This window comes from Formica exsecta, unplaced genomic scaffold (assembly GCF_003651465.1).
Source record: "Formica exsecta isolate Colony F162 unplaced genomic scaffold, ASM365146v1 scaffold32, whole genome shotgun sequence".
In the NCBI taxonomy this organism is placed as follows: domain Eukaryota; kingdom Metazoa; phylum Arthropoda; class Insecta; order Hymenoptera; family Formicidae; genus Formica; species Formica exsecta.
Genome location: NW_021850453.1, coordinates 908792 through 933326, shown reverse-complemented (window position 1 = coordinate 933326; position 24535 = coordinate 908792). Strand labels below are relative to the sequence as shown.

At 33.3% G+C, this 24535-nt stretch overlaps 1 protein-coding gene across 4 annotated transcripts in view; it reads right to left on the bottom strand.

Moving 5' to 3' along the window:
• Window positions 1-10: 10 nt before the first annotated feature.
• LOC115238088 (synaptotagmin-7) overlaps window positions 11-24535 on the bottom strand; it is a 101778-nt gene continuing 77253 nt past the window's right edge. For 2 of the 4 annotated variants that reach the window (XM_029811640.1, XM_029811641.1), the window contains 8 exons: window positions 14799-14810; window positions 10739-10928; window positions 10054-10194; window positions 4898-5045; window positions 4353-4462; window positions 1573-1741; window positions 1195-1407; window positions 11-739 (listed from right to left, as the gene is read on the bottom strand). In XM_029811640.1, the coding sequence (XP_029667500.1) occupies window positions 639-739; window positions 1195-1407; window positions 1573-1741; window positions 4353-4462; window positions 4898-5045; window positions 10054-10194; window positions 10739-10928; window positions 14799-14810 (1084 nt within the window). In that variant the 3' untranslated portion in view covers window positions 11-638. Of the gene's footprint in view, window positions 740-1194; window positions 1408-1572; window positions 1742-4185; window positions 4463-4897; window positions 5046-10053; window positions 10195-10738; window positions 10929-14798; window positions 14811-24535 lie in introns of those variants that run through there. The other 2 variants (XM_029811638.1, XM_029811639.1) reach the window with 1 other exon arrangement.

Genomic DNA, 24535 nt, shown 5'->3' with positions numbered 1-24535 from the left:
TAGGAGGGAAAGAGCAGAGAAGATCATGAAAATAAAAAGAGCAACGCCTGACGTAAAAAGCTTTCCGATTTCGCTACGGCGGAAGACCGAGTTTCGTTCGTAGCTGTGGTACTCTCTTCCTCTTCTTAATGCGCCGCCATCGTCGCCATCGACTAATAATTTTCTTCAAGAAATTCGAAAAAGCGTGGCTTATCTCGACGGTATCGAACGATGCGTTTAGAACATTCCGTCTCGCGCCGAAACTCTTGACGGTTCATCGTTTTACCAACGATAAGACAATTTTCGTCGTTATCACTCGTTAGCACGATGACTCGCAACAACGAACAATAACGCCTTTGAAAATGCCTTCCGTTTTAATCGCGATTAACGCGATTCGATCGGCACGGCTGCTCGACGACCAGCGTCCGCTAAGTGCCCTAACAATAAGTGCGATGCGGGGGGAATACATCCAGTACAGTCTCGTTGAATGGTACAAGGAGGGAGAGAAAATATCTGTTACGGGGATTATCGAGCAAAGGAAAAGGTCGCCTCGTTAACGTAACTTTGACGAGCGCAGTGCACATGGGAAGAGTATGGGAGGAAGGGACTCGCTCGACTAGAATATCATTTATCGTCGATCAAGGTAGACCTCGTCCCCTTTACTCGGGCTTCAAGCGATGCCATTGCACGATGGTCTGTCTCGGCTTTGTGATCATATCCTGCCAATGCTTCGTTTCACTCGCGCCGCTTCCGTTTTTCCCTGGAAAGGAATTTACGAAATGAATACACTGAACACCGGATTCCAATTTCCCGTCGCTATCTGTTCCTACAATGTTTCGACGTTTGATCAACGAACGGGAAAAAACGCTAGTTTATTTCGGTTGAAAAAAAAATTTCAAATTTCTTTTAATCGTCGACAAATTACAAACGTTGAAATTTTGGGCAGTCCAGACGTATGACAAACTTAATAAATATTTGCAGGAATAAACTACATAATTTGGATATTTGAGATTTCTTTCAAATTACTGAATAATACAACAGATAACAGATATATTCCAAATATATTCTTATTAATAATATTTTATATATATATCTTTAAGAGATTTATGTCTCTTTCGCTATCGTTTCTCCTTTTGAAATACAGATATCATTAGATAGAGATATAGTATGAATTCTCTATAAAACACGCTTATTATCGAAAAAAATTCAAGATACCTGCGAGTTGAATCCGGCCGATCAATTCGTTTCGTCCAATGTTGTCGAAATCCATCACCATTACATCCAAAGAGCATTCTCTAATCTTCTCCCATGGTACATTGAAGGAGAATACCTCGTTGAATACTGGATTCAAGGTGCATTTGAAGATCGGAGTCTTGCGTTTCTCGATCCTTTTGTCACCAAACTGCAGCCACACTTTGACATACGGATCTGGAAATTGCAAATATTAATTAAAAATATGTTTAGTTATATTTATAACGCACACAAGTTGTATTTAAATTTCTTAAAAGAAAAAAGTGCGTATTGAGAAAAGTACAATTTTTCGAAGAAGAGGTTTAGACGATACAAGACAACGTACGAACAATGTAATGTTACCTGATTTCCCGTTGATATCTTTAGCTTTAAGATTCCTCGCCTTCAAGAGAGTCAACGTCAATATGGAATTACTCGGATGATAGCACAGCGAGCACAGGAGTTCTCCGCATTTATCCTTAGCCGGTGGTTTAAGAGCCTTCCAAAACGACGGTTTCTCCGATAAATCGACCTACGACAAATCCGCGAAATATTGCCGATAACTGTTGTGTTTTCAGTATCATGTTACTGATCTATCTTGTAGAATTTTCAGTCTAGTTATAGCGAATCAAAGCCCAAACTTTTCAAAAGGGAAGAAAAATTATCTTTCTAATATCTATATTAATTATTCTCAATAAATTATTAATTCTATGATTAGTAAATGCATGGTTTTTCACGACGGTAATAGAGAAATAATAAAATCAAGACAGAACCAAGAGTTTCCGCGTGCGTGCGTATGTGTGTCTGCGTGTTTACATGTCCTTATGAAAAATTATACAGTCTCTTATAGGGGAAGGCAACGTTCGCCACGTTATCATTATTACCTTCGTCACGTTTGTCCCTTATTAGAGCATGCGGCGAACGTGTACTAATTATACATGTTCTATTTCAAGCGGTCACATATGGATGTAATAATTAATTGCTATCGTACTCTGCGAATTATAAATGCAAAGTTTTTACGATATAAAGACGTCTCGAATCGCGCGAATACGACCAATTTGAGCAACTCAATTCACTGTTAAAGCACTTGTTCCCAAATAAAAAAAAAAAAAACGAAGAATCTTTATATGATTACAATGTATTTAATTATAATTATTATTACTCTTATTAGAGCATACATGCATATCATATTATTAGTGTCTCGTCTTTCCGCAATAATAATATTGATACAAGACCGGAGTTACGTTGCTAAGTGCTCTGCCAGCATGATTAGCGAATTAAATTTCACTCGCATAAATAATATCATTAATGTCTCGTGTTTTCATTATATTATTATAGTTTATAACATATAATTTTTATATATTTACAAAGCATACAATTTTTATATATATATTTATATAACTTAATTTATCTAATATTATTAATGCCTTTTATGATAGCATTAATATCAATAAAGCATTTTTTTTATTAAATTTTTCTATATATATGTGATACGAAAATGCACGAAATGTCTGATCCTCGATGTAAATGTAGGTATTGCTCCTGGGAAATGAATATGTGCACAGCGCGTTGAATTATCACGCGCGCGTGTCTCCCACGTATTATTGCGCGTGCAAATTATAACTTGTTTCTCTCGGTAATATTGATACCGCAGATTGGAGTTATGCTGCTAAATGGTCCACCGGCACCGCCGGATTAGTGAATTAAAACTCATTCATTCGTACTCCCTCTCGAATAAAAAATAACTGGCAGAAACTCAATTGGCCTTACTTCTTGAATTATTGATGAAATTTTTCTGTTTAATAAGCGATCGCATATTCAAAAATAACCTCTCTGTAAGTTTATAAAAAAAGATCTTTTTCTTATATAATTTACATCTATGTAGTATATTTCAATTTAAACTCATGATTATCTCGCCTTCAAACAATAAGTTTTAAGGGTAGTTTTCTATTACATGACATATAAAAAATATTGAAATAAAAAAGGTATTGTTGTACTGATAAAATATTTCTTGTTTAATAACAGAATGTTTCATGACTAATGGTGTAATCGAGAAAAAATAAGATTTTTGATGAAAAAATGTCGAAATTGTAGAATAAATTCTTTATAAACTTTATTTTAAAATTATTACTTTTCCGGTTGTATCACGGGATATCTATATATAAAAAAATATTATTGCAAATATATTTATAATTCAACTTTATTTCAGGACAAAATAATTATTTCAATAAATTCAAGAAGCGCATTCTCGTCGAATCTTTCTGTCTCTCTCTTTTTCGTTGTGATTTCTCCGAAGTAATCAATCAATTCGCGTGTTCATCCGTTAGACGGTAATTCCATTCGCGACAGGCGGATGATAATTAAGGGATAAGAATCTACGGATCCGATTCCGGGACAGATGTAAGGCAACAGAGACGTGCGACGCGCAACACGTCAGATTCTCTGCGTATCCTGTCACGCGAATCCCTTAAGCCGCGTGTAATAATTGAACCGCGCAAATTGCAAGAGCGGTAACCAGAAGGAGGAGGACGCCTCTCGGCAAATTACCTGGCAAAGCGGCAGAAACATTTCCCCTATGGAGTCGTCCCTCGAGAATCGATCGTAGTCGAAGACATGCAGATGTAGTACTCTGCTCTGCAGCTTCTGTATGGGGAAACCTGTCGAGACATAAATGCGTAAAGCGTAGGCTTTATTAAATTACCATATAATCCTATTTACCGAACCTAATTTAATTTTACGTGTGTTCTTATAATTTTAGCAATTTGTTTTTTGTATCGATATGATAATGGAGATATAATTGACAAAATTTATCGTATTTTTTATTTTCAAGTATATTTCAACATAACTCTACTAGTCTACGTAAAAAAAAAAAAAATGAAATATACTGAGATTTTGTGTATATATATATGTGTTCATCCGTTAGACGGTAATTCCATTCGCGACAGGCGGATAATAATTAAGGGATAAGAATCTACGGATCCGATTCCGGGACAGATGTAAGGCAACAGAGACGTGCGACGCGCAACACGTCAGATTCTCTGCGTATCCTGTCACGCGAATCCCTTAAGCCGCGTGTAATAATTGAACCGCGCAAATTGCAAGAGCGGTAACCAGAAGGAGGAGGACGCCTCTCGGCAAATTACCTGGCAAAGCGGCAGAAACATTTCCCCTATGGAGTCGTCCCTCGAGAATCGATCGTAGTCGAAGACATGCAGATGTAGTACTCTGCTCTGCAGCTTCTGTATGGGGAAACCTGTCGAGACATAAATGCGTAAAGCGTAGGCTTTATTAAATTACCATATAATCCTATTTACCGAACCTAATTTAATTTTACGTGTGTTCTTATAATTTTAGCAATTTGTTTTTTGTATCGATATGATAATGGAGATATAATTGACAAAATTTATCGTATTTTTTATTTTCAAGTATATTTCAACATAACTCTACTAGTCTACGTAAAAAAAAAAAAATGAAATATACTGAGATTTATGTGTATATATATATATATATACGGCTTCTATTTTGTTATTAGATGTGTTTTTAAATTGAATTTTCTCAGGCCACTATGCTATTTCGCTGCAATTCCCTTAGACAATGTCGTCTAACTTTTTGGCCGCGTTTCATAAAAATCGCTTTCAGAAAAAAGTGGATTAATACAAGAAGCATTGTCGAACACACGTGCGCTCACCCTCAAAATAAAAGGTCTCGTTCCATCTCGGGTTCAACGTGCGTCTTTTGATTTTTGTCTCGAGTCGGTGTTTCTTGTCCGGTAGTAACGTCACGCGGACGTACGGATCGGAAGTACCTGACAAGTCCTTCGCCGGCAGATCTTTACCCTGAAACACAATCGGATATATAGAGATAAATAGGAATTTTAATGAACGAGAAGCTTTCGACGATGTTCTTCCGAAGCTTTCGCGAGACATGCAGATTTAGTGTACCTTTAAAGTAGACACTTCTTTATACGAAAAGCGAGGTTCGATGTAAGTCTCTGCATAATCTTTACGCATAATGCTCTTGCATAATCTTACAAACAAGACCGGATTTCTCATTGGTATAATGCTAAGCGCCTGCGAAATTTTTCGCAGAAAAGAAGAGACAATATATATCTTCTTTAAAAAAGAATGGAATTTAATAACATTTGCAAATGTCATTCTAAGTGACATCATTCGTCGTGACATGAATCGCAAAATTTTGAAATAAATAAAGAAATATTTTATTTCACTATATACAGTGTGTATGTATATGTGTGTGTAACAAAAGAAATGGTAAAAAAAAAAACAGTGCATGTTATGTGCAGTGTATAAACTACACACTAGAATAAATAAAAAAGATTTAATTAACATGAGTATGCAACTTAACTGTTTCCGAGATAATCTCTATACCTCGAATAGAGATAAAAAATGCCAGTATCACAATTCGACCTCGTTTGTAATATCTACATATACTTGTGAATGGCTATTATGTATGTTTCGTTTATAACATTATGTAAAATGTGTAAAACCACCGGATGTCTTTTTTTTGTGGCAGATTATCTGGCCAATTTAAAGATAATTTTTACCTAACGTAAATGTCAAATAAAATATCGATAATTTTCAAGTCATAAACATTAAAAGAGAAAATCTTTTCACAAACTAAACTTTGTAGAGTCAAAAAATTAACAAAATTATATTCTTCAATTAATTTCAGAATTTTTGAATTTAATTTATTAAAATTTTGAGTTGTAGTTAAATAGATAGATATATAAAAAGAAAAAGGAAACTTGCACAAAATCATGATTTCCCTCGATATGTTTGCTAAAGAAAAATTGACTTAAATTAGAGTCAGAGAATCTGCTACCAAAAGAATATTCAATGACTTCGCGAATCTAAATAGCGGGCAATTGATGCATCGAATTCTATCGAATGTCTTTGTCTCCATCACGCGAACGTCTTACAAAGTTATCGATGGTTCTTCCAGTTTATAGATAAGAGAATTCAATAATTGTGTAACGCGCAACAGGCTTTGTACCTGTGTGCGATATAACTAGCGTCGTCCTTAACAGATTGTAAGCGGTTCTCTTGTGTGCGCGACATAGTAGATGCTGTGTTAATGGGAGGTACACGGACGTGGGGCAATCAATAAGAACGGCTCGTAACGACCTCGATAGCCGCCCGTGTGTTTTTCGCGAAACTATAAAAGAGGTTCGCTCCAAAGGTGCTGCTCTTCCCAACTTTTCGTAAAAGTCACTCAAGTCTAGTCGTTTGAAAGCCTCTCGACCGTGACCTTGGAGGTATCCTCGCGCCGCGAGATGAACGATCATTTTTCATTCGCCTGTCAGAAGCCGTCTTCCCCAACTTCGTAATGTCATTATGACGAGTCAAACTCGCCGAGATGAACGACGTTGCGCATTTAAAATACGAAGACTGTACGAAGGTTTAAAAAAAATTTCTTTTTTTTTATATTTTAAGCATTGAATAAAAATGAATGATTTCTTGCAAATTAATCCTTACGAATTAATTTTGAATAAACATTAATTAAACGAGAATCTTTATACAATACATAATTGTCAAATTATCTAATATTAAAAATTAAGGAAGCGTGTAGGAATAAAATTCCCTTGATCAAATTTTTGTTTAATAGAAAAAGTCGGTCCTGCAAATTGACAAAAAAATTTGCGGATGAAACTTAACTGAAAACGTGGCTGTAATTTACAGATATAATTGTATAACATTCTGCATGTATTTCTATATACGTGTATGTGCGTTACATATGAATTTTTGTAAAAAAAGCCTCCATTTTCGAGCTTGTATAATGATATTGGACATAATACACATCGAATAAATGCGATGTGAATACACGGTTGAATTTTCCGTAATGCCAATAAATTTTCACACGAAAGAAACACAGAAAATCGCGAAATTGGAAATTTTTCGGGATGAAAGCATGGAAGATTCCACTTTCATCGAGGTGTATTGCGAGCTATTTATAATTCATGCCTGTTGCGAAGAAAATACAACAAAATTTAAAGTTAACCGAATTACCCAAACAGAAAGAAAGGCCTTGTGAGAAACTCACGTTACACACGTATTATCAATATTCTTTAATATTATCTTTTTATAGTTTCATGCACCAATGTCAGAAATATAAAATACAACTCACAACAACACATCATATATTCGCCAAAGTTCTCTATTAAATAATTCAACGACGGAGCGATTAAATTCGCCAAGGAAAAGAGGTCGGATGCAAATTGAGCGAAAAATAATGCTTTTTTCACTAGCATGTGCTTCTTTAATAAACTGTGCGATAATACTTAGCGATTTCATTATAATTTTTCGCTAAAAAAAGAAAGTAGCACACTGTATATAGTTATATCCTCACTTCTATAGCATCATAAAATTAAGGATAAAGTTCCGAATAGGTGAACCCTCCGATTTTTTTGAAACTACACTATTTTTTGTATTTTTTAACGCTGATTACAAATATGATAATGAAAATTTGCGACAAGGTCATTTTCAAGGTCAAAACTCAAAAAAACTGAAAAAATATAACTTTTTAGACATTATTTCAATAAATATTGATGTAACAAAAAAATGTTTCAAATAAAGGTTGCAGTTCTTAAAAAAATACATCATTTATGTTCTATAAATTTTTTGCGTAAAACTGAAAGTTTTCGAGAAAATCGATGTTAAAGACTAAAAACGGCGGGTGAAGTTCCGAAAAACTAGACAAATAGGTTTGCGTGGAACCTCGCTCTACGTGGAAAGTTGTAAACCCATGTGGAATCGTATATGTACTGCAAAGTACATGCTTAGATGGGAGAACAGATATAAGATTTAGATTCCATCGTTTTTGTTGAAAACTATCGTACGGTAAAAATTAATAGGACATAAAATGTTTTTCTCTGTAAGATCTAAAATTGTTATGGGTTTTTCATGATTTTCACTATGAAAATGAGAGATGCACCAATTTTCATTATGATATTCGTAATCAGTGCATCAAAATACGTAAGAATACTGAGTTTCAAAAAAATCAGAGGTGAGCACTTTTCGGAACTTCACCTGCCGTTTTTATTCTTTAACATCGATTTTCTCGAAAACTTTCAGTTTTACGCAAAAAATGTATAGAACATAAATGATGTATTTTTACAAGAACTACAACTTTTATTTGACACATTTTTTTCTTACATCAATATTTATCGAAATAATATTTAAAAAGTTATATTTTTTCAGTTTTTTTGTTTTGACCTTGAAAATGACCTTGTCGCAAATTTTCATTATCATATTCGTAATCAGCGTTCAAAAATACAAAAAATAGTGTAGTTTCAAAAAAATCGGAGGGTTCACCTATTCGGAACTCCACCCAAAATTAATATATTACACTTTTATATAATAATAATACAATTCTTCTACAAATATATCTTTAGTGGTTCGAGAAATTATACGTTAAAACTTGAACCTATTGAAGACTATTGTATAAAATGCAATATTTTGGTCGCCGCGTACGATGTAAAGTATAATCGCGCAAATATGGTAGAGACGATGCTATACTACGTGCCCGACTGTTGACGTGAGATCTCTTGGCACGATAATCCTTGCCATGCAAAAAGAACGGTAGACCGGTGGCCGAGTGTGTTACACTTAACGTCGGATTAAATCGCGCGAGACGAAAAATCCAGCGTTCCGTAATTTATGCGTTTGTTTACAACGAGAAGTTGCCGCCGCGTTGAACGTGCTATTTTTCCTGCGACTGTAGCACATTTCAGTTTCAAAAGTCCTTGCACTATGTAACAGAAAAGTAATGTACGGCGTTCCAGTTTTGCAGAATATTCCGTACACACATCCACATTTCACAATGATGCACAATGGTGTCTCGTCGCCGATTTATGGATGGTCCTCACCGTCCAAAAATCGACTATGATGCACGTTCACGCATATAGATACAACCAAAAAAATAATGATCTTACATCAATGAATAAGTTAAAAATATAGAATAAAATTGTTTCATACGTTTTTGTTCACGTGAGAAAATTTTGACTTTAAAATTTGAAAAACTGATAACATGTCTGCGTTCTTTTAAGAATGGTCTCTAATGGTCTAGTGTCATATTTTTATATCGACGGTGACTATTGATATATAAATATAAAGCTAGAACAATTCGATAAAAATAATTTATGATAATTGAAATTACACTGAAAACTTGTATATATAAAGTATATATGTAACTTCACTTTTTTAAAATAGTTGTGTGCATGTTATGTATCCATTCATATATACATTTTAATAATCACTGTTGAAATAAATTCAGTAATTATTAAATTAATTATTATAATTATTAATAGATCGATTAGATTATTATAATTATTAATAGATCGTTAGAAGTCATTCAAGCACAAAAAAACTTAATGTGTTATCAATTTTCCAACTTTCAAAGTTTATTTTGTCGAAAACAAAACCTTGTACAAAAAAAAACTTACTTAACATTTTCGACTTACTTTTTCATGTAGAATTATTGGTTTCCCGATTGTATCATTAACTACAAAACACGCTGTTAATATGATAAATGCCTTCAATTTTAATTTAATGTATTTTGATTATGTATCTTTATACTTTATGTACCAATACAATCGATATCCTCTGCATAATATTATCTTCTCTTCCTCTTTGTTTTATTATTATTATTATTATTATTATCATCATCATCATCATCTTTATACTTGCGCGATCGTAGTAATATTCCGATCGTATGCAACCGACGCGTGCAAACAGGCTCAATAGCAAAATAAACGGCTGGTGAGTAAGTTTCGGAGAGGTAAGTTCTGGCGCATCAAATTGTGTACAACGGAAACTTCGATATACCAACCTGTATGATGCGCAGAATAAGCGTGCTGTTCTGGAAGTCATACTCGAGACTGAAGTGGATCTGGCCGACATTCTCGCTCGGCTCCGAATTATCGATGTACATGTCGACCAGGGAAATAGACCTGCTTTGTAGAAACGCTTTCTGCAACACACACACACACAGCGCGATCGTTACAATTGCCTCTTCCGTTTTAAAGAAGACAACCACGTCTCGGGATCCCTCCGTTTCACTTCTAGGTGCAATACTTAGATTAAAGTTTGTACTAAAATGCGATCTTCTCTTAAAATCGAATTACATTGCAAAAGAAGAAAGATGTTTAGAAGGATTAAATATTTTATGTTCGTGTGTCTCTGTTTGAGATACAAGAATGTATCGCATCCACGCAATTTTACAATTAATATCATTTTTATAACTTCTTTACGTCACGTTACATCATGATCCCTCGATCAGGGAAAAGAGGGTGAGATGACGATCTTTTGGTTCGTCAATTTTTCCCGATTCTGTGTGACGACGCAAAAATAATGATCCATTTTTTTAATCAACTAAAGCCTTCTCTATCATCTGCAAATACCGAGAAATTGATAAATAAATAAGATTTTTTAAAATTACAACTTTTGGAGGAGCCAATTTCATCATTTTATCTTCTTTCCCTCTAATCAACGGCGAAAAATCTAGAGTCTTTTACCGAGGGGTGTTCTCCCTTAACGTTCTGTAGCTGCTTGTTTTGCGGTCCGGCGGTCGGTGTACGGGGTTCCGCGCTTCCGGCATTGCTGGCGCCGCTACCTGGCGCCGCCGTTCCACCAGCGGCTCCGCCGCCGCTTGTGGGTCCACCGCTACCACCTGCCGGGGATTTGCTGGCGGGACTACCGGTCGTCCTGAAAAATACACGTGAAATTTGTCGCCGTTATTCGCACGTATTTATTTTCACCCTCACGACGAGAATTACGGTCATCTCTAGTTGCTCAATCGTTCTCGTTATCCTTTGACAGAAGTAGGAATCGCCTAGAGAGACCGCGCCGCTAAAACAAACTTGGTATTTTATTTGTTTCATTACCTCATTGAAAACTAATCAAATACCAAAAGAATCTAAGAAAAGAAATAATCCTTCTATGCAATTTTTCAGGCCTCAGAGATGCTCCATCGCAATTTGAGAAAATCAAACTAAAATTGTAAAAAAAGAAATTACAAAGATCTTATTAATATTCGCAAAATTTATAATTAAAGAATTTGATGACCAAAAATTTCTAGTTTTCAATGTGAGACACATATTCATCTTTATTTTATCATATTTATAATTACTACAAAGAGCAAGTCTCATGATAATCTTACGCAATATTATATTACGTAAAATTTTTCTCAAGAGAACGGTAGAGGCAGTTTTACAATTTTTCATACAAAATTCTCTCTAAAAGCAAATGTTTTTGTTAAAATTCTCAAAAATATTATAAATACTTCAATCGATAAATTTTTAGAAATGTAAAACGTAACAAGCGATTATCAGTTTAATATTCGATTCCATTTCATACATTTGTAATGACATTTATAATCTGCTTATACCCGACAATTTCTCGTTGCATTTCAGTTTTCGAAATGCTAAATCGACGCGAAAACGTTCTGTCTAACGAGACAAACGTTGCCATCGTTGTCGAGTGACAACACTATAACAGAGATACCTGATTGACGTGAAATTTGCCATTGTGTACCTCTCGCTCGTTCCCGTTCATGCACAAGCTTATCAACAACCTAGCGTATATCCTAGCGATACGACGTTTTGGTGACGTTACATTATAGAGGCACAATAGGCGATAACTCTATAACAATAAGATCTAGATAAGTCTTATCGCTCAATTTACTCTCTGTCGCATCTACTGCGAACTACCATGTACATTGCTAATCGCAAGCCGATACATGTCATGTCTCCGGCTTGTATTAATAGTTGCTGTTTACTACTCAGTCGCAGAGCGTTCATAATTGTACAAAAGCCGTGGCAAGAAAGAAAAATAAATACACGGCACGTACATACGTGGAAAGAAATCGATACAAATGCAAGCTGAGATTGCTTGATACGAAAACTATAAAATGCTCTCATCTCTCGTTGTATTGAATAGAAAAAAATATCAAGTTTTAAGAAAAAAAAAAAAATGTTGATTTCCTGTCATTTTTCTAAGAGAGAGAGTTGTCTCAATATTTTAAAATATTTTTAATGGATTGCATACACACACACACACACAGGATATTCTAGAATAATTTCATTGGCCAATTCCTTGGTCAATTTGCAGACACTTTTTCCTTAGCGAAAAAGCCGAAGCATCAATAATTTGCGAGTCATAAACTGATTGAAAAATAAGAGCTTTTCGCAAATTAAATTTTATAAAGTCAAAATGTTAATAAAATTATTTTCTCCGGTTAATCGCAAATAAAATTTACTTTAATAGAATTTTAATTAGAGAGAACTTTTAATTAATAAACTCTTAATTAACAAACATATATACGATAAAAAAATTGGAAATTTGCAAAAAATAATGATCTTCCTCAACATTTTCGCTAAAGAAAAGTCAAGTCCAAATCAGCCAGAGAGTTTTGAGATATTCCATTCCATTTCTATAAATGTATATCGAAGAATAATCTATTGGCACCTTATGCAAATTAATGTGTAACATTTAAATAAATCAAATTCTGATAAAATAATTAAATTAATGTGTATCATTTAAATAAATCGAATTTTGATAAAATAATTAAATTTTTTTTTAGGGAACATAATGAATAAATAATATCTTCGCTAATATAAATACGAATTAATATAGCACCAATTAAACTTTTTTACATCCGTTATATTTGTTCGGCTGCTATTTCATAATCTCGAATTTATGTGTTTGAATAATCCGCAAATTTATTATATCATTTATTTATTTATTACATCATTCGATATGTTTAAATGTGTTCGACATCGACGTTATTTATATAAGATATCGTAAAAAATACGATCACGCGCGTTCTTATAATATCACAGCGTCGCTAAAAGCACGAAACGTTACGTTTCGCCCGTAAGCGCAATATACACATAAAGGGAAAAAGGTATACGTCCGCATAAATTTCTTTTTATTTTTTATCCGATTAAAGAGAAGTCTCACAGCGAGTATTTTACTGGATTCGCGACGGTGTCCCCTTATTTATTGCAAATTTCTATTCATAACTCATAAATAAGAATGAAAAAGAAATCCGCGCGGAGTGCTCCGTTATCGATGTATAGAAAGATGCATCACGAGACACCTGCAACATCGGTCGGCATTTATAACTGTCGCTGATTTTTACGGTTAAAATGACATCGAGTACGACATTATATTCATATAATTTTTAGTTAGATATATAATAGTAAGTTTTATTTTTGTATCTAACTAAAAATTATTAATTATAATAATATCTCATGTTTAATGTTATGAAAATAATTTTGGTTTGTACCTAAAAATTATTGAAATTATTATTTGTAATAATACCTTGTTTAACATCATGAGAAAGAGAAGGTGATTTTGTTTTGTATCCAAAAAAATTATTAATTATAATAATATCATGTTTAATGTTATTTTTTTTAATTCGGTGAACAAAATCTCATTAATCTATATAAATTAAAATTATTTTTAAAAAATAAAATAAAAAATATACGAGTTTTATAGTTTGTACAGAGATAAATTGGATAAATATAACAATAGATAGGTCTAAAGATGCTTTTACGTTCGTTCAACAGATGAGAGAATCATAGAGAGGCATTTTTGTCATGTAAGAGGTAAGCACCTCTTGTCATATTTATAAAAGCGGTATTTATTATAGTGGCAGAATTTGCTGGCATGCGTTCGTATATTTGTTGCTGCGCGGTGAACAGCGCGATACGCGAATCCGCGTTCAAGCGGAATAAACGAAAACGCAACGTAAGTTCGTCTGAGAAATCGCATTCCCGGCAGATAGAATTTCACGCATCATAATTAATTTCGCAAGATTACTCAAAACACTTTTTTTTTTCTTTTTCGGATTTAAAAAATAATTTTAAAAATAATTATTTTCCCTTTCTGCTGTCATACGATTTGACATTCCTACCAGATTATACGAGTTCCCACATATAAGTATAGATTTCAAACTAAAAACTTGAAAAATAATAGAAAATTCTTATCTACGTCGAACATTGATTTTATAGAAGCTGTTGGTCCAGCAAGCTGCTGACCGTATAAACAAAATCTATCGTATCTATTAGACTGCAGGCAATGTATTTATGTATATATATCGTGTATTTATGCAGGCGAAGAAAAATAGAACGCTCCAAAGGGTAAAGAATGATGATAAATCCAATAACTGACCGATCGAATTGGACTTGAGAATAGAAAGAAATATATATATTCTCGCTCTATGGCAGATTATAAGAAACACAATACGAAATAGCGGACAGATAGATAGATGACAGATCGATAAAGATAGAGAAATAGAGTTGTGCAAACGCTGGAGCTACAACAAACAATAGAAACGACGTGACACGGTCATCGATACTCATGTCATCATCGGGCAAAACGAGAGAACCGTGATAGAAATGTGAACGAGGTGCAACTACTTACGCAATCAAAATAGCGACAATCGATATGGAAGAGAAGACAGAAGGAAAAGTTAAATAAAGCAGAGCTGAGTATATAAAACAATCCTTTGGACCTTCCCTTTAAGTGTCGCACACATTTTTAACTCTCGCACACACGGTTCATACTTACTCTAATTGCGCTCTGCGAGGTTCCGATCGAAACGAGGGGCATGAAACAGAAAAAGAGATCAGTGATTAATTAATTAACTGAACGTGCACACGTACACAGATACACTTTAGAAGAACGATAGAGTTCGGAAACAAAGTTCGGACAAGACAAGGAGAAAAACATTGCGCCACAAAATATTTCGGAGACAACATACATAACATTAATGTCGTATAAAACATCGCTTACCAATCTTAAATTAAGATAGAGAGAAAAGATATATATATATCTCCACATATACAAAGAAGAAAAAAAGAAATGCGTGCATTATAACACGATTAAGAATGTTTACCAACGTGAAATTAATTTGAATTGTAATTTCAGGACTCATATAGAAGTAATGCCATACTAATATCATATACTATCGAGAGACAATAGTTGGAAATTGTACATAGTTAGAGAAGTGATAACATCATTCACACAATGTCTAGCTAAACCGAGCACGAAGAAGCTTAAATACTTGGAGTGCGTTGAGAGTTAATTGCCATCTCTCTCGTTCATTAAAGCGGAAAGTTTCATTAGATATAGAAGGTTTATATATAGAAAGAGAAATATAGCTAATAATTTTATCAACGTCGATATAAATGTCGAATCGTCCGTTCTCATAATTGCAAGGCGTAAAATTATTCCTCGCATTATTCTCTAATTTATCGATGATTTGTACACAATAGTCGATGATATATAAATTACATCGATCATACTAAAATCTATTTCCGTTACTCCTTTCTCAACCTGTGGTGTGAGTATAAAGTTCGTTTCAAACTTGTGTTCGTTTGATGCGTATGTGTAACTTTGTACGCAAAACTATATCAATCTCGTAAATAAATAAATAACCGCAACGCGAGGGAAGGAGGGAACAGAAGACTGAATCTCATTATCATTATATCAATATTCACTTATTGATACAATTGCTTTTTTAGAGAGAGGGAGCGACGCGTGCAGAATTTTAATGAGTCGACCATCATCGGTATGCATTATTATCACGCGAGATACGTCGCCTATTTCAACTTTATTTAAATTTCTCGGAAAAATACTCTCTCTTTTTCTCTCTCTCTTTCTCGAGTAGAGAGAGATCGGTGACATTCGAATCTATGCGATATAATCGCAAATATATCATCCTTTTACATTGTTTACATTTGCAATCGATTACGTATCAGGTCATTAACACACGCTCCCTTCTTAAGGTATATTACCTTTTACGGCTGCGGCCGCGGAATGTCTATCGATATTCAATAGCCACATTTGACTTCGCATTATTGCGGAATTACGGCACTCCGTATATGTATATACGCATGTATGCATGCATATGTTAGGAATTCAGTATAACTCGGCAACGAAAATGGGTAGGTACGTGTACTGATAAATGAACAACAACATAGCGGAATACAATATACGATCTCATGGACGATATCGCGAAAGTTTTGATATTAAATCAGCCGGGACAACATGTGTTTCGCTCTTTCTCCCTCTCTCTCTCTCTCTCTCTCTTGGTCTCCCTCTTTCTTGGTTCACATTATGTACATTACCATATTAAAGATAGAGGTGCGCGCACACATATGCGAGGAAATCGATAGAATGCGGTTGATAGTATTTGTTTTACCCTAACAGACTTTCGCGGGATTATTATCTGTAGTTGGCCGGTTTTTATATCAATATCCCCGACGCTACAGGTCCCAATCTTCGAGTTTCAAATTTGTATAAGAGAAATTTGACGGCATCCAAGTATATAAATAAATCTTATGTCAAATATCTTGCAATTCAAATCGCAATCTGAATCGTATCCAGAATCTTGCATTGTCAGACACACAATGTATCTGAAAAATATATTTTTACAGATATTTACTATGCGCATAATATGCTGGATTGATCATAAAAAATTGTAAGTGTATGCAGACAGCAACGTAATAATAAAAATAATTTATGAAAGATTAAAGTGTATTTATGTAAAGTACTATAGAATTGCATATAATATATAATTACTTTGTGCAGAAAAATGAGGAGAGGCTTATATTATTCTGTCTGATATTCTGATATGGTATTTCAGGAAATTAAAAACCCTGCGTGCAGACACATGTGTGTGCGCTCTCCAACAAGTCAATCGATAAAGTTACAAGCGAAGTATAATATAAGAACGAGAATGGGGCGCATACGCTGCTGTTCTCGTTTAATGCACGCGAAAAGCCAGCCAGCTCTCATAAAACTCTTATAAAAGTAAGTAATATAAGTAATAATTGATCTAAGAATGGATATATATATATATTGTAGATTGTCGCGTAATTATATTTTTAACTCTTCCAATTAGTTAAATTCTACTACTTTTATCCGTAATTAGTTTACCTTATTGCAATCCGCTTGAAATAAAAAAAATTGTGAATTAATTCTTGCTGAAAAATCTTTCCAAAAAAACCCGCGAATATAAAAATTCTCTTAGAAATTAATTTAACTTTATATATATATATATATATATATATATATATATATATATAGATTATACAGAAATAATCTCTAAATGAGAGAATTTTTCCTTATTAATATAAAACGTATTTTTTACTTTTAAGCTATGCATTTACAGTAATTTTAGAAATGTATTAAGTTGCAAATGTCAAAACTGTGATGATAAAAAACATATTATAGGATTTCTTAATAGAATTATACTCTATATAATGATATTAATCCATCCTGATCATAAAAGAGAAAGAAAAATAAAATTGTCGATAATTGTTATCGTGTATTAGTCCCTTTCTATGTTATATTTTTCTCTTATTAAAATCAAATAAATTTTCCGGAATATGAGATCGTTTTTCCTTTTTTTTTGTCAAATTTGATACTTTTCTCGATAAATAAAGATCAGTTGATCTTTCATATGGAAAGGTATCAAGATATTAATTATATACAGGGTGAATCACTGAAGGTGTTACAGGCTAATAGTTCTGAAACTGAACGAGATATGAAATTCTTATTTTCCAGCGACTGTTTGATATTGAAGTGGGCATTCGATGCAAAAATGGAACTTCGTAATTGCAGTTAACATGTGAAATTAAAGATTTCAAAATAAGGATTTCATATCTCGTTCAGTTTTAGAAATATTAGCATGTAACATCTGTGATATTTTAAGTGATTCACCCTATATAATGTCACAATCATTCTATTCTTGATTTATATAACGTAATTTCGATTTGGTTCGCGGCGTCACCTGTTCGTTATTCCCTAACATGCTCGACGACAATGCATGATTAATTTAACGACGTTATTATTCCAGTATGCACACGTATGTGTCCAATCTGTTGCTGAATCGCTGCTGGCGATATTATCTTAACATCACGATTCGATTACGCAGCACTGTCACAAAATCAAGCTATTCTAAAATCGTTCTCAAAATATTTCTTTTGCAATATTAGAACACAAAATAATGAAATATTGTAAATTTTGTTGACACTATATAAAAAACACTCAATTATAATTAAAAATAAAAATTTAATTGAATAAAAACACAATAAATATAGAAAAACAAGTCTCTCAACAAGTGATAATTTTTAAACTTGAAATTCCAAAAGACAGTATATATTTTTTGCAATTTCAAAAAAAGATTCTCTAATTATGTTTTGCATCTCCTTGAAGCACGTAAATTCTTCCTGCAATTTTTATTTTATATCGTCAAAAACGACGAAGATATTTCATGTAATAGAAGGTAAGATTGACAATAGTGTGTCATATAAGCTCAGCGTTTTATTTCGAATGCTTTAAACATCACAACAGCCTGTGCTGGCAACATTTTTGGGAACATTTCCAGCAAAATACACGTCGCAAACGCGTTTTAATAAATAAAAAAAAATATAATATCTGCCAAAAGAATGGCGCAAATGGCGCGCAAATTCGGCAATTTTCTTATTTCTAAGAGTTCCGGCGAAAGAGCAAAAATTACCTCTGTCGTCGCAAAACGGCACCTATGATACTGAAAACTGAGACGACAGCTTTCCGAGGACGTTCGTAAGGACGTTCCGCCGAGCTCTCTCTCGGATATTTTCAAATCGAGAACAGCCACACCGATGAATATTCCGAAATTGTTCGTGCTCTCAGGCGAGACAGTCCTTGAGGATCGAACGCTGATATATCCGCGCTCTTCTCTGACCCTTAACCCTACCGTTGCACACATTTTCATCTTATAAAAATGCAGCTCTAAAAATGTCGCATTGACGCAAAAAAAGTGATGAAAGCATCTCTTTCAAACCTCTCCCGCACGATGCTATTTTATCCGTGTTTATACTCGACGTAGAAATCACTTCCATGCAAGGTCACGTCGTGAAAGATAAACTGCCCCCGACTCTGTCCGCGTTCATTAAGGACGAGAATTCGGTGGTGCGTTAAAAAAAAATGGTGAATATATGTTCCAAACGAATACCAGAGATAGTATAATTTTAAAAAATAATATCATCACAAAAACCGAATAAACAAAGTTAACTATATTTTTATATTATGTGTTTGTTTATGTATGGTTGTTTTTTTGTGTATAAATTCAGCTACCTTGTAAATAAAATAAAAAAAAGAAAAAAAAGAAACCCGATCTTTTTACGAAGCGTTGACTTTTTGAAAAATGTTTTATAAAAAAAAATAACTCCAAGCTTTCCTGCGAGTCGAATTTTTGTTCCTATTTTCAATCTCAATTTTCTCACATTTATGGATTCTCTAGAGGATTTTAATAGATTTAATTTGTATAGAAAGTTTTACTTTGCATCTCAAATATACAATTTCTCACTCTTAGAAGTTTAAAAGGAAAGCTTGTAAAACTATAGATTAATTAGTTTAAAAAAGAAGTGATCTGATTGCTTAAAGTAGCAAAGTAGATATTAGATTAAAAAATAACATAGAAAATAGAAAAGAAAATTCAACACACTCGGATTTCTATAAAAAGATTACAAAAGGCCCGAGATACATATACGCATTAAAACATTTGTATAGGCAGTACTTTTATTTTCAACTCTGCTATCGCTCAAATATCATTCTTTAATCTGCTTTTCACATATATTCTGTAAATATACGTCATAAAAAAATTGAATAGACTTTAATCCGTAACCGAGCGTGCTACAAATTTATATAGATTCCCCTATATATAGATTTTTCCATTATCGTACAAATAACGAATTGCGATACCTTGCAACGCCTATCAGCCGTATCTGTATCTAAATGTGCAAGGCAAATGCGTCTCGTTCTGAAAAATACGCACACGTAGACAGGATCTTACCTGGTAGTGTAGTATTCGAAGAAGGCAACGAGTATCTCCAATGATCTTGATACAGCGGCCCACATAATTTCCTCGTTTCGATGAATTTCAATCAACTAATCTAATCTCGCTAGAGCACTTTTATGAAAGTTCCAGTCGACGAGGTATCTGACAAGTTGAATTTAACGCGATATTTCGAGCGATTCTCTAGCGTATTTTTCTCTCTCTCTCTCTTTCTATCGATATTAATTTTTATTAACGATACATCATCTCTATTTGTATGTGTACAATTATAAAATTAAAAAACGCGAGAAGCGATCGACCAATACTGCTTTGATTTATATATTTATATACATAAAACATACATTATATTTAATATTGGATCTGAAGAAAAACAAATATCAAAATCCGGATAAACTGAATTATACGTCGCGCGCTCAAATATATTTTCCATAAAATTTTTACTGTATAAAATTCGTAGAGAACGCACATTTAACACATAATCCGATTAACTGAAAGTTCGATATTAGTTTTTTAAATATTGAAACGGTTTTTCAGTTGCGAGTTACATAGTTTAAATGCAAGATTTTTAGCAAATTTTAAAAGTTTTGGAGCAGTGACTGCAAGACAAAGATAAAAGAATCATCTCCTTCGGTTAAGCTTATTTTAAATTTTCCTTTAACAGAATATTTTGATTTTGAATTTACTTGCAAAGAGATACGCAACATGTTGAATTGAGAAATTACGGGAAATAGTGACATATCCATCTACGACGGATCGTCTACAAATTTATTAGTAGTCATTAAAATTACGCTCGCAAATAGTAGGACACCATGTATAGAAACAAGATTACTTAACAACAAATTCTGTTTACGCGCGCACAAATTTTATGATAAAAATTAATTGGTCCCAGGAAGCTTGTTGAAAATTTTTTACTATCCCTTTTCATCTCATACAAAAGAGCGCGTTATTCATAAGAATCGCTGTTCGCAAACAATATAATGTGTGTAACAATATAATAAATCTTTAGACCGGGAAAAAAATTTAAGCGAGCGGAAATGAAACCGATCGAAATATCAAATTGTATCGATACGTTTAATTATTTTGACCTACATTGTTATCCATCCGACGTAGATTGTATGGTCCATGTGTGTGTGCAATTAAAATTTAAAAATATTCTTACATTGTGTATATTGTTACAATACCATATTGTATTTTGTAATAGGGGTCACGCGTAAAGGGGTAGCGTAACAAGGTGAAATAGGCCTAATAATTAATTCGCATAACACATGCGGAACCAATCATTAATTCGACCCAGCAGCAAACAAATGCGATACATTCTCATCGATTGTACCATGATAGATAATATTAATGTTATGCAATTATTGATCGATAAACAATTATCCCATATTAAAGGTTACAGAGTTACAACGAATCTCCAAATCATGGCGCGTCTCTCTCTCTTTTTCTCTCATTAAATTAAACAAACAAAATATAATAAAAATTAACTTTCGAATATCGAATTATTATAACGCATGGCACTCCGATGCCATGAAGCGTGAAATTTAATCGGGGAGTCCATTTAAGTACGAATCTTTTTAGATTCTAGACAGCTTAACCGCAATTACAATTTAATCAATTAATTTGAAACAACATATTGTTAATCCGCAATACGCAGCGGATTTTGATGAAACTGGGTTAGAAATAAAAATGATTTATGAGCGCGCGACAAGTCAGGTGAACTATGTAGTGTGGTGCGATGATAGCAATGTGGCGACCAGAAAATATCGTATGTACATCGCGATAACGATAAAGGAACAACATCATATTTATCACTGGCATCTGGCGACGTCATATGGATAGAAATGTACGCAATATAAAGTTCATTTTCATGTGGTAGCGATTGATTTTTTAATATTTTATTATGATAAAGGATTTATTTTGTAATATAAAACCTCAGAGATTCTTGCAAAAAACATGAAGATTTATAACAATTTGATATATTTCAAATAAAAGATATGATAGAAGATAAAAATATTATTTTTTTTTATCGAATTATGTAATTATTTTCTTCTCATTCCAAAATCATTGGTTCTATTGAAGGGACAGTACTTGCGTAGGGATACCGAGGACAAAATTTTTTCGTGATGAAAAGTGGCGAATTTTGCGAGTTTGCGAGACGCATGTGTATCAACTGATGACCGATGATACAATTAAATCACTCACGAAATATCGTACATCGTATCTCGCCGACGGACAACCCTCGCGTCAATATTCGATAACGACGCCTCGCTTTTAACGGGTTAGGTACGCGCACAACCCGTGTGTGTAACCCTTTTAATGAGTTTCAACAAGCAATTTAACGGAGCGCACATACGAAGCGGCGACGATGAGCACGCTAACATAGACGTTAATTTCCTTTCTAATGACGAAGTAAGGCGAACTTTCTCTTTGTTTCTTTTTTCATCCCGTGCTCGCAGCTTCACGGTCCACCGCGCGAACACAGTAATGAAAAATAGGTGAAAAGTACGAAAAGGAGTGGATGAGGGAGGCACGTCTTTCGCGAGTTTTATAGCCAACAAAAGAGAACTTGCGAGAGAAAACAAAGTTGTGGGAGACATTAAATAGCGACGCAATTACGGACAAAAATTGATAGAGGCACAGTTGAATTATTTATATCCCCGTCGTACAAATATATCTCTGTGTTTTTTTTTCGTTAACGAAAAAATCCGCGTATAAAAATACGGGAAATACGAGAGCAACAAACGGACCGCACGCGGCGCGTCAGTTGCGGTTTACACTCCTCTCTTCAATTGATTTGATCAATCGTTAATTTGATTTCGTGGAAATCGCTGCAGTAGATAAAAGTCTAGAATTACGCAAAATATGCAATCAGTAAAAACTCCGGAAAAGGACAAATTATGGATTCAAGTATTGTGCGAGGCCCTCTATCTCTCTCTCATCCGCTTCTTTCGCCTACTGGAATGTTCAAATATAATGTAAATTCCTCTAAGTTATGCAGAGCTGACTACCTTCGATAGTTTCTGGTAATACAAAATTAAGGGTAAGAATTTCAGGAGTTTGTGAGATATTCAGAATTAAGATTTTAATACAGATATATGTACTCGATACCAAATTCAAATTCGCTCTTCAAAACTCTAATAGAAAATACATACGCGTATACGAAGTATTATAGTTTCATCAAAACATTTATGAATAATATTCGAATTATACAATTGTTGTTTTGATATAACCCTGCAGCAGTTCACAAAAAATTGAGAAAATAATAAATTTATAAAAAACGTCGAAAAATACGAATCTTAAGTTTTCCAATTTTAAAATAATTATATCCTTTTTATATCTGTGCATTTCTAAATGGGAAGATATTTCATCATCGAGATATCGGATATTAAAGATGAATAATATCTGTTTCATGTTGAGAAATATTTTAAGAAGACGTGATGAAACGGGAATATTAATATAACTTTATCGAAAAGAAATGTTACTAACCTAACTCACGCTATTATGATAATTACACAATTTATTAACGTAATATTTCTTTCTGATAAGCACAAAGAGACATATCATTCATTAAAAATAAGGTCCAACCTAATTGTAAGATATAAGAAATTGTTCGATATATATAATGAAATGCGACGTAATAAAATTTTTCGAAGTTGTAGTCTTTGTTTTAATCTTATTTATATTTATTTTGTGGTTGTGTGCTGTTTCTCTCTTTCTTTCTCTCTTTTTCTCTCTTTCTGTATTATATATTATAGTCGACTTCTGTTTAAATAATGTTAAGTTACAGCTCGTAAATTACAAACTTTATAGCAAAAAGAGATTCAATTGCAATTGGAGATAGATAAAGTTTATATTAAGTAGCAGCTCTCTCTCCGACGATGGCGATCAGTTTCTAAGTTATCTCATTCCGCGGGTTTCGGGTGCGCAATGATCTTGTATCTCGTCTTAATCTATTAATGAAATTAAGGAAACGTTGATCAGAACTGTTTCATCGAGTTAGACCCGCCAAAGTTAGATGAGATAGCTTAGGGATTATAAATGTGAATTAACGCGCATAGAAACCTTATACCGCATTGCATTTTCAAAATTTAACAATATAAGCGACAAATCGACTATTTCGTAAAATTATTAGATTGAAAAAAAAATTTATGTATAAAATTATTAATAGATTATTAATTTCTCCTATATAAAACAATGTTCCGGACCATAATATTCTTCTTGCAAAGAATTGCTTTGAGTTTATCAAAAAAATTACCCCTTCGAATACACACACATATATCTATATATATATATATATATATATATATATATATATATATATATATATATATATATATATATATATATATATATATATATATATATATATATATATATATATATATATATATATATATATATATATATATATATATATATATATATATATATATATATATATATATATATATATATATAT